The sequence below is a fragment of the Arachis ipaensis genome, chromosome B08 (genome assembly GCF_000816755.2).
Source record: "Arachis ipaensis cultivar K30076 chromosome B08, Araip1.1, whole genome shotgun sequence".
Taxonomy (NCBI): domain Eukaryota; kingdom Viridiplantae; phylum Streptophyta; class Magnoliopsida; order Fabales; family Fabaceae; genus Arachis; species Arachis ipaensis.
The window spans coordinates 2345056-2356477 of NC_029792.2; the positions used below are offsets into that span (position 1 = coordinate 2345056).

General features: G+C 36.5%; 2 protein-coding genes and 1 long non-coding RNA gene across 3 annotated transcripts; 2 read left to right on the forward strand and 1 right to left on the reverse strand.

Moving 5' to 3' along the window:
* Positions 747 to 5029, forward strand: LOC107612990 (protein DETOXIFICATION 42; the record flags this gene model as incomplete). The annotated part of the gene is given in 13 exon segments (XM_016314805.1): positions 747 to 1183; positions 1456 to 1560; positions 1657 to 1778; positions 2170 to 2576; positions 2661 to 2796; positions 2893 to 2989; positions 3111 to 3211; positions 3305 to 3468; positions 3602 to 3673; positions 3761 to 3877; positions 3959 to 4054; positions 4148 to 4269; positions 4661 to 5029. Coding segments are annotated over 12 exon segments (1563 nt in total). The 3' UTR covers positions 4704 to 5029.
* Positions 4732 to 5552, reverse strand: LOC110265586. Its single transcript, XR_002351746.1, has 2 exons — positions 5405 to 5552; positions 4732 to 4950 (listed from the first exon to the last, which is right to left on the reverse strand). It is a non-coding gene; the product is annotated as an uncharacterized LOC110265586 (long non-coding RNA).
* Positions 6438 to 8170, forward strand: LOC107614237. Its single transcript, XM_016316463.2, has 3 exons — positions 6438 to 6812; positions 6901 to 6943; positions 7678 to 8170. Exons 1-3 carry the CDS (start codon positions 6546 to 6548, stop codon positions 7824 to 7826), a joined length of 459 nt encoding a protein of 152 aa, XP_016171949.1. The 5' UTR covers positions 6438 to 6545; the 3' UTR covers positions 7827 to 8170.

Here is an 11422-nt window from a genome sequence, read left to right on the forward strand (position 1 = left end):
TATTTAGATTAAAAATAAAAAAATATTAAAAAAAATAAATTTATTTTTATATTATAAAATATATTTTAAAAAAAGGTAACATTAAAAATAGAAAAACATAACAAGTTTTCTATTTTTTTTTTCTAATATTATATTTTAAAAAAATAGTAAATCTCGTTAATTTTTTGTACTATTTAACCTTTTTTTAATTTTTTTTTTCTATTTTTCTCTCAAATAAGATGAAAACTCAGGTACAGTTGATTTCACGTGACATTGATAACTGAAAATCGTTAGATAATTTGACTTATTTGACTAAATTTTTATTTTAACGACTCTCATATATCAACTTCACGTTACCTGAGTTTTCACCCTCAAATAAACATAGGCTAAGAATAATGGAAGCGCATGGACACGTGGCAAGGTGTGGTAAGCATGCAGTGCCGCTTTGAAATTCGTCTATATATCCTCGTATTGACACATAACACAACATTATTCATGGTCGGCGTAATAAGTGAAAAACGCCTCTCTAAATCTATCTGAGTCTTCAAAGTAATAATTATCTGAGTTCCCGGAAGAATCTGTGCCCTGAAAACTGGTGGGACCCCCACGCTATTTCATCTTCCTTCACCATTATTATGATTCCAGATTTGCTACCTCAGAAAATGTTTCCGCCTTTCTCTTCTAATGTCGCACGCATATTGTGTGACATCTGATTTTATATATATATAACATGGGACATATGCATGCATGATGGTGCCTCTGTTCTTGTTCCAGATTTTGTTATCTCCTCTCCCAATAATTGGCTTCAATTTTACGCCTCTGGGATGAGATATATGAATCTATATACATGATTATGGTGATGATCATAATTCGTACAAGAATTCTTTTGGATGGTGACGCTATTTTACATATTTTAAAAGACAAGTGTGTGTGCAAGTTTTAAAGCGTTGGAGTGGAAATCCGAGTGGCACTTTCTTTGTCTTCTTTTTGCAAATTGGATTGATTCTTCACTTTTTCTCCACTCACTCAGCTGCGTTTTCTTTTATCCTTTCTTGGCTCGTGTTTCAAGTTTGGAATCAGTGTATTTCTGTCTCTGATTTTTGTTCTTGAGACAGTTACCAGAAACATTCAGAATTCAGAGTTTGATATCAGCTTTAAGTTTGACTCATTCTGCACTGAACTTACTCATCTCAACGTCACATAGGTACCACTTTCTTTCTTTCTTAACCCCTTTTTTGTTTTGTTCTTTAAAACTTGTGATTCTGTTTTTGTCTTAGAGTAATATCCACCGGGGAATAATATGTGAAATAGCATCTGTTTTGTTGATTGTGATCACTATTCCTTCACATATATTCCATCTTTATGATAAGATTAAATGCATTATTAGATAGTGGAGGTCTATTTGCATTCCTTCAGCTACAAATTCTTATTAATAGTTATTTATTATCTGTTTCGTTGGTTTTCCAAACAACACAGTGATTTTTTGGTAGAGAAAATGGCTGAGAAGCAGAAACCGTCTTCCTCAACATCATCAGGGGATTGGAGGAGAATACCACTTTGCACTTTCTTTAAGGATACCAGGTTTGATTTGATTTCATATAATCCTGTTCCTGTGTTTGATTTTATCTTTTGGGGTGTTGTTGTTTCTGTTAACTTTTGATTTTATTGTTAATGCAGACAAGTTTTCAAATTAGATAGTCTTGGTCGTGAAATATTGTCTATTGCACTGCCTGCAGCAATGGCTTTGACAGCAGACCCCATAGCTTCACTGGTTGACACAGCATTCATAGGCCGAATCGGTATGTTTCCTGTAATGATTAGTAGAAATCATAGTTACATGAATTCACCTACTGTACTTTTCGCATAAATATACTCGAAGAATGCTAGAGGGTAGGTAGAATTTATTGTTTTTTGGCGAGCAGCTAGCCATCAATGTTTAAAAGCGTCGACTAAAAGTATGTTGTTGAATTATTAGACTAAAGGAATTAGATTGATGACTGAAAGCGATGGCCACAAACAATAAATTCTGTTGGTACTTAAACATTTCTCAATATACTTTTCATATAAAATATTTTACATGTCGCGTACTGTGTACTAAACCAGAACTTATTGCGTTCCATGGAACTATGGTAGAAATGAGAATTGGAATATATAAGTTGAATTTCTTATAATGCATTTTGGTTCATGCAGGTGCAGTGGAGCTTGCTGCTGTAGGAGTTTCAATAGCTCTCTTCAATCAAGTGTCAAGGATTGCAATATTCCCCCTTGTCAGTTGCACAACCTCTTTTGTGGCTGAGGAAGACAGCATCACCGGAGCAAGTCCTCCGGTAGATGAAAGCGAAACCATGGAAGCAGGTCCACCCTCTGATGCTGAAACCAAAGAGTTCCTACCCCAGAAAGGTACCATTGTTGGAAGTATTCAGAAACTAGATTTGGCTGGTGAAAGCTTTGACACAGTTGAGGAGGCGCAACAAAAGAAAAGGCATATCCCTTCGGCTTCATCTGCAATATTTATCGGCGGCATCCTTGGCCTCATCCAGGCAGTACTACTTATATCTGCAGCAAAACCTTTATTGAACTTCATGGGAGTAGCTTCTGTAAGAACTTTTATGTTACTTTAAAGCTTCAGCAATTTAAACCAGAAGAGGATGATTGCTTAATAATACAGGATATTTGTTCAGGACTCTCCTATGCTACACCCTGCGCAACGGTACCTGACACTGCGGTCCCTTGGTGCTCCTGCGGTTCTTCTTTCGTTGGCGATGCAGGGAGTCTTCAGAGGATTTAAGGACACTAGAACTCCTCTATATGCTACTGGTATTCCTTGACATACTAGAATTTATGTTGATTTAGTAGTGTCACAGTATCCTGCTATCATCTGATTCTAATTACTCTTTCTTTGATGTAATCTAGTGGCTGGAGATGTTACCAATATAGCATTAGATCCTTTATTCATGTTTGTATTTCGCTTAGGCGTCAGCGGTGCAGCCATTGCCCATGTTATATCTCAGTATGTTTTGTGTTTGTTTTCAATTTCCTTTCTGTTATTACACACTCTTGATTAAGTATAGTTGACCCTGCAAACTATTCTATGCCAAAATTTCATATTTTAAACTTAACTGTTAATGCAGGTACCTTATTTCAGTTATACTTCTATGGAGGTTGATGGAACAAGTTGATCTTATTCCTCCAAGCATCAAGCATTTGAGATTTGACCGATTTCTTAGAAATGGTGAGAATATAATCTTCTTCACCAAATATTAAGATTCTATCATTTAGACCACAATTAAAATTGCTCTTTCTCTTTTTCATTCTTGTCATATAGGTTTCCTATTGTTAATGAGAGTCATTGCTGTAACATTCTGTGTGACACTGGCCGCGTCTTTAGCTGCGCGCCACGGATCAACATCCATGGCAGCTTTTCAAGTGTGCCTACAGATTTGGCTGGCAGTGTCTCTTCTGGCTGATGGTCTGGCTGTTGCTGGGCAGGTTAGATACATACTCGTTCGACTTCAGTGCGAAACAATTAATTTAGATTTTAGAAATAGAAGGGAAAAGGCGATTTCTATGGTTGTCTGTGTTTCTGTTTGTTCATAACTTGCAAATTATGATGTTTGTTTAGGCTATTCTTGCGGGTGCATTTGCTAATAAGGACTATGAGAAGGCCACAACAACTGCTTCGCGAGTATTGCAGGTTCTTTCCAATGTTTGACAAGAATTCCAGCGACTAGTCTTTCTTCTAGAATAAGCAAAACTTTAAACATAACAAGTTTTTCTGCAGATGGGATTGGTTCTAGGTGTGGGACTTGCATTTATTCTTGGAACAGGATTGCACTTTGGAGCTAAGCTGTTTACTGAAGATGTTAAAGTCCTCCATCTCATTAGAATGGGGATACCGGTAATTTTATTCCTTGTTCAATCATTAAAGCAGTTCTATGGTGTTAAAAGTCCTCTAAATTGATGTTACTTGTTTTTCCAGTTTGTAGCATTAACACAACCCCTGAACTCATTGGCATTTGTATTTGATGGTGTCAACTTTGGAGCATCTGATTTCGCATATTCAGCCTTCTCTATGGTGGGTTTTTCTTCCATGTTTTTGGGTCAATATATAAGAAACAAGCAGGAAAAGTTACTTCATTTATGATATATTGCATTTCTTGATTCTCAGATTGTGGTGGCCATCATTAGCATAGTATGTTTACTTATCATGTCATCTGCTGGTGGTTTCATTGGAATATGGATTGCTTTGACAATTTATATGTCTCTTAGGGCCTTTGCTGGCTTCTTGAGGTAACGTTTCAACCCCACTATATACTTCTCTGTTCTATCTACTTAAACATGACAATGATTCATTAATCCAACTACTTTCTAATGTATCATTGTGTTTTGTTGTTTGAAAAGACAGATAATGAAAACCCAATTTAATTTTGATGTACTGGTTCAATGTAAAGTAGTTTTACACGTGCATCCAATTACATAACACCATATCAGTAAAAATAGACCACATGAATGGTTATCCAAAAGAAGTGATGTGATTGCACGACTGTGTAAAACGCGTTACAGCATCAAAATTAAACTCTCCAAACTAAAAGCTTCCTTTTTTTCTCATGTTTTCTTTTCTTTTCACCTAATTGAAATTTTCACTTTCAATCAATGAAGTAATTAAGATCATATGATGCAGGATTGGAACAGGATCAGGACCTTGGGAATTCCTATGGAGATGAATGCAATCATGTTTGAGTGGTGTTATTGATATACATTCAAGTGTACAGACCAAAGAAGGAAGATTCCAACTGTAATCTTAGTCTTGTATGTAGAGAGAGAGTTTTGAAATCAAGAATAGCATCGAGATTTTTGTATTTAACCATGCTGTCCATGCAGCAAGGTTAGTTTATGAAAGTGTGGATGACACTGAAAGTTTGCATGAAACATGTAGATGATGCGGAATTCTTGTTTTCTTCAGATTTGAACCTTAGAAAGTAGAAACTATCATGTTTATAGTGGGTTCCAATATTGTTTTTTTCTTATATCATTAGTTGACATTTTATTATTTTATTTTTTTATAACATTTTCTCATTTAAAACTATGATTTAGAAAAAAGTAGTAGTTAAATTTATCAGTATAATGTGAATTAATTGGCAATGCAGAATAATTATGCAAAAAACATATTTGATTTCTGCTAAACTTACTAGAAACAAAGAACTGATATACCAAATATTGAATTAGATTAGTGAATTTTAGAGATTTACTAAAAGTAAGTTAAATTATCATAATCATAAAATATCCAAAATATAGATAAGTCATCTTTTAATTAATATTTGAGTTGATTACTTGTCTACTTGATTTGATTCATGTAAACTAGTTAGTTATATAAGTTATATGCAAACTTCTCTTTGATATTTTTTAGAAAACACTTAAAAATAACCTTAGAAAGTAGAAACTATCATGTTTATAGTGGGTTCCAATATTGTTTTTTTCTTATATCATTAGTTGACATTTTATTATTTTATTTTTTTATAACATTTTCTCATTTAAAACTATGATTTAGAAAAAAGTAGTAGTTAAATTTATCAGTATAATGTGAATTAATTGGCAATGCAGAATAATTATGCAAAAAACATATTTGATTTCTGCTAAACTTACTAGAAACAAAGAACTGATATACCAAATATTGAATTAGATTAGTGAATTTTAGAGATTTACTAAAAGTAAGTTAAATTATCATAATCATAAAATATCCAAAATATAGATAAGTCATCTTTTAATTAATATTTGAGTTGATTACTTGTCTACTTGATTTGATTCATGTAAACTAGTTAGTTATATAAGTTATATGCAAACTTCTCTTTGATATTTTTTAGAAAACACTTAAAAATGAATTAAATAATATATATAAATATACATAAATATATAATAATTTTAGGGTTCATCCAAAATCAAATTCTTAACCTTTCGGATCTAGAGTTCTAATACCATGTCATGATACAACTCATCCCAGAAACTTACGTTGATAGAGAAACTCTAATACTCCATATATCTCCATTGTACGGTACAAATATTCCATTGGCTCCCCACTTTTTCATATAATAATTATTTTTTGTAATATTTTTATATTTCTTTACTTTTAAACTCAAATTGGTACATCAATATTTGATCAAATTTTTTTTTGGAAATCAGTCGGTTTATTTTTTTTGTTATCTCAAAATACATTTTTATTAATTTTCTTTTATTTTTTATTTTTACCGAAGATATGGAGACTCGAACCCACAACCTCTTAATTGAGTATGGAGGGACTATGCTATTTGAGCTATTGCTTCTTGGCTTATTAATTTTCTTTTAATAGTCTAAATATTTATTAATTTAAATAAACTTAAGCGGTCAAGCCTAGTAAAGCTACTATCTATAAATAAAAAGATAATGCGTATTTTACAGTGTAAATAACTTTTTTTATTTACTAATAAATAATAAATAATAATAACAAACGATACTATTACTATTTTTTGGGGGAAAAATGGGAACTTTCGCCGCCAGCTTGAAACAGAGGAAGCAGTGAACAGAAAACACCAATGGCGATGGCGTTGGGTACCAAGCTCGAAACTTTTCGAAGCTATTCCTTACTCAGCTTCATCAGAACCCTAAGCACTTCTCCTTCGACTTCTGCTTCTGTCTCTTCCTCTGCAGCTTCTCAGAGCCCTAAGAAATCAAAGCGAAGAAAGAAGAAGAACTTGTTCGAGGTCGCTCAGTTCCTACCTAATTGGGGAATCGGGTACCACATGGCCAAGAGTCACTGGAAAGAAGTTTCTTATGAAATCACCAAAATTAATCTCTACAAGGTTCCTCCATTTTTCTCAATCTTAATCATTTCATCGTCTTATTTGAAATTCGCGATCAAACTCAAATCCCTCTTTTTTTTGGTGGCAGGATGGAAGACATGGCAAGGCATGGGGAATTGCTTATAAAAATGGTTAGTCTCGTAACTCTTATTATCAAAGTTTTGATTTTTTTTTTTAAAAAAAAATCTGTTTTGCATTTTTAGTAGAAGTGCTTTATTAAGAAGTTGTGGATTTGCAATTAGTTTTGTTTGTTGAAGGCAGTGATTACTATGCTGAATTTTTATTTTTCAATTGGAGTGTTATATATGAATTTGGCTTGGTAATCATTTAGGGTAATGTATATTATAATCTCTTTGCAAGGGATCCATATCTGAAGAGTCTGCATAATCAATAAAAAATGTTGATAAGTGAAAAGTGTTTGAGCATATTGTTGATGCACTTTTCTCTTGTTGTAACATAATCTTATGGTGTGGTTGGAAGGGGTTTAGGGGAGTGAATGTGATTAAAAAGCTGAAATACTGAATCAGGAAGCTGGAATGTGCTATGTATGGTTTTGATGTGCTTCTTGGTTGAATTTTTAGTTTATTGGAATATCTAGTTGAATGCTTTTGTTCTTCTTACTGGCTGAACTTTCTCTAATTGTCTGATTCATATTGTATCATGTCCAATAATGTCGAATTTTATGATCCAAGTCTCCTAAGTTATGCTAATATGATTATGTGTTAGAACTTAGAAGCCTTGCTCAATAAATTCTTTAAGCCATTTGCAAATTACAACAAGCCTATTATATGCGGCATTACATGAACAGCAAAGATCGTTTGTACTTGTTGTCTGGCTGGCTCTGATATCATAGAAATTATCGCAGGCTTGCCAGCCGATGCTCCCAAGAAAATTAGTGGCGTTCACAAGCGCTGTTGGAGGTACCTCCCGAATATAGTAAAAGCCTCGGAAAGCTCACAAAACCTGGCGACCTCAACAGACAATGACCAAAAAGTTGAACCCCAAGCAATTTGATGCATTTCTTCAAGTGAGTTGGGATTTAGGGTTATTGAACTGGGTTTCAGTTCATTTGGCATAGTTATTTTGACTATAGTAGCATTTTTTATTCGGCTGGGAAATATATTTCTGCAGTCAGTCATGTAAGGTTCTTGTGCTTCTTTTTTCTTGAATCCTCAATTGAAAGACCTCGAGACCATAAAATATGTGCTTTGAGAGAGAGAGCAAGCTAGTATAATTCATCTTGTTCTTGTGCTTGTGTTCAGCCTTATGCATTAGGAATTTTGATCTTCACTTTTACCATATTCTGATTATTTTCAGTTGAGAACTATGAAGTTAATCTATAATGACTATTCAGAAAAGAAAAATGTTCACAGTTCCTTGCTTGATTTGATGCAAGGAATTCGATGCAAATCTTTACCTATATTTTATATTCTATATAGCATCTACGTATTCAGCAGATTAGACTGTTGGATGCTGTTATTATTTGTATCCTTTAGATGATGTTCATTTTAAAAGTTAAGTGTATATATGATGTTAAGTTACATTACTTAAACAAATAATTAATTTTAACCAACAACAATAGTAGATGTGATGGTAGATAGTGGTAAACGACATATGAATGATGATATTGGAGGCTCTCGGGGATTATAAATAGTTGATGGAAAAAAATAAGAGGAAAAAGTAGTATAAAAAGGTGAAATAAATAAGAAGGCAAATTACGATAGAATAAAACTAAGGATAATTTACATTGATCAAGACTAAAATTTTGTAAAAGCGCTGAATAAAAATTGGTTATATGTTTATCCTAAATAAATTTATATAAATTGAATTAGGCAAATTTAATTTTTTTTTTTGGTGACTAAATAGAAAAGAAAGAAAAAAAAAGAGACAAAACCAAATTAATTGGCTAGGGTCATATCTAAATCTATTAGATGTTGAAGCTCACTCCATGGTCATATCTAAATTTGATTTAAGCATTATTCATACCCTGGCCCAATAAATAGGGCCCAGGATCCAAGCAAAGAAGCCCAACCCAAAGGGTTGGCCCTCAACCAACGCCATCCAGCCCATTAATCTCCGGTTACCCACCGTAACATTGGCGCCGTTGCCGGGGACCCGAGAGATCAACCAGTGATGGCGGATAGATCTCCTGAAGAGGGTCATGTGGAGACAGATTCTGAACAAGAGAATCTAAACACTGGAAACAATGAGGCAGACCAGACCCTTCACCAGGAAGCCAATGATCAACACAGGGAAGGCACCTCCGGAATCAAAAACCCGAAGGTGAATTCCTCGGAGGGGCGCGAATCAGAAAAAGAAGGACCATCCCACGCAATTGAGCTTATGGGATTAATCCACAGTCGCCTCGAGCAGCTAGAACAGGAACGGGAACGACAAAAGGAAACCGAAAAAAACCTAAAAGAGGAGATGGAGCGACGAAAAGAGTTAGAAAGAAAACTCTTAAAGTTAGAATCCTCCCTCAAAGGTCAGAACTCCCACGACGGGAGAGAAGATTCGCCCTTAGGGGAGAAAGATCCTTTTAGCGAGGACATAATGAGGGCAAAAGTTCCGAGAAACTTTAGAAGCTCCGATATGGACCTCTACGACGGAACCACTGATCCAAAGCATCATCTGAGCAACTTTAAAAGTCGGATGTATCTGGCTGACGCTTCTGACGCTACGCGATGCAAAGGTTTTCCGACAACCTTGTCAAAAGCAGCGATGAAGTGGTTCGACAGCCTCCCTCCGAGGTCAATTACCAGTTTTGAAGACCTCTCAAGAAAGTTCTTGATGAGGTTCTCCATCCAGAAAGACAAAGTAAAACATGCACCAAGTCTCCTGGGAATAAAACAGGAGGTCGGAGAGTCCTTACGGGCCTATATGGAAAGGTTCAACAAAGCATGTTTGGAGATTCAAGACCTGCCCACCGAAGCAGTCATCATGGGGCTAGTCAATGGTCTTAGAGAAGGTCCCTTCTCACAGTCCATATCAAAAAGACATCCCGCCTCTTTAAGTGATGTACAGGAAAGAGCTGAAAAGTACATCAATATGGAAGAAAACGCTAGGCTAAGAGACCCGAGTTTGCGACCAGGTCACCCTCCCTCAACGAAAGAGAGGGAGAGGGAAGCTAAGAAGAAGGAAGAACTCGGCCTCGATAGGCCAAGAAAATATCACTCTTATACTCCCCTGAAAGTTCCTGTAGTGGACGTATACAGAGAAATTTGCAATACCGAAAGGCTGCCTCCTCCCAGACCCATTAAAAATAAAAGAGGGGGGAGCCGCGGTGATTACTGTGAGTACCATAAGATATATGGACACTCCACAAACGACTATTACGACCTTAAAAATGTGATAGAAAAACTGGCCAGAGAAGGTCGGCTTGACAGATATCTCATAGAAAGGTCGGACAGTCATGGAAAAAGAAAGCGAGATAATATGGATAGAAGAGACCCACCACCACAAACTCCGGAGAGACATATCCATATGATCTCAGGAGGGTTTGCGGGAGGGGGACTCACAAAATCCTCTCGTAAAAGACATCTCAAGAGAGTTTACCAGGTCGAAGAGGGGTCCTCCGACCTTCCAACCATTTCATTCACAAAGGAAGAGGGGCGTGGAGTAATCCCTGGGCACGACGACCCAGTGGTAATTACCATGATCTTGGCAAATGCCCATCTACACAGAACACTAGTAGACCAAGGAAGCTCAGCGGACATCCTCTTTAAGCCCGCTTTCGACAAACTAGGTTTAGATGAGAAAGAATTAAGAGCCTACCCCGACACCTTGTACGGATTAGGTGACACGCCAATAAAGCCACTAGGATTTTTGCCCCTCCACACCACCTTTGGAAAGGGGGAGAAATCAAAGACTCTGAGTATAGACTTCATAGTCATCGACGTGGGGTCGGCCTATAATGCTTTAATCGGTAGAGCTACCCTTAATCGACTCGGAGCGGTGGTATCGACGCCCCATCTCTGCATGAAATTCCCGACCTCAGCGGGGATAGCAACGGTGAGGGGAGATCAGAAGCTGGCAAGAAAATGCTACAATGAAAGCCTAAACCTGAGAGGAAAAGGCAAAGAAGTTCACACAATAGAGCTCGGTGGAGCAAGGATTAAAGAAGAGCTGCGACCCCAGCCCGGGGGAAAAACCGAGGAGATTCAGGTCGGCGAAGAGGAAGGAAAAAACACTCACATAGGAGCCAACCTAGGGGAAACCCTAAGACAATGGTTGACTAAGCTCCTAAGAGATAATTCTTTATCCGTGGTAGACAAGGCTGTCTCAGCAGCCTTGATAAGAGAAGACGAGGACGGTCAACACCCAATCTATTTCATCAGTAAAGTTCTACAGGGCCCTGAGCTAAGATATCACAAATTAGAGAAGTTTGCCTACTCCTTAGTGATAGTCTCTCGAAGGCTACGGCCTTACTTTCAAGCTCACACAATAAGAGTCCGCACGAACCAACCCATGAAGCAAATCCTCCAAAAGACGGATGTTGCAGGAAGAATGGTTCAATGGGCAATAGAGCTCTCCGAGTTCGACTTGAAGTACGAAACTCGGACGGCGATTAAAGCCCAGTGCCTCGCCGACTTCATTGCAGAATATGCAGG

Coding starts and splice junctions, on each gene's coding strand:
- LOC107614237 (XM_016316463.2), top strand. CDS start 6,546: ATGGCGATGGCGTTGGGTACCAAGCTCGAAACTTTTCGAAGCTATTCC. Junction 6,813..6,900: donor CCAAAATTAATCTCTACAAG/GTTCCTCCATTT, acceptor TTTTGGTGGCAG/GATGGAAGACATGGCAAGGC. Junction 6,944..7,677: donor GGGAATTGCTTATAAAAATG/GTTAGTCTCGTA, acceptor AAATTATCGCAG/GCTTGCCAGCCGATGCTCCC.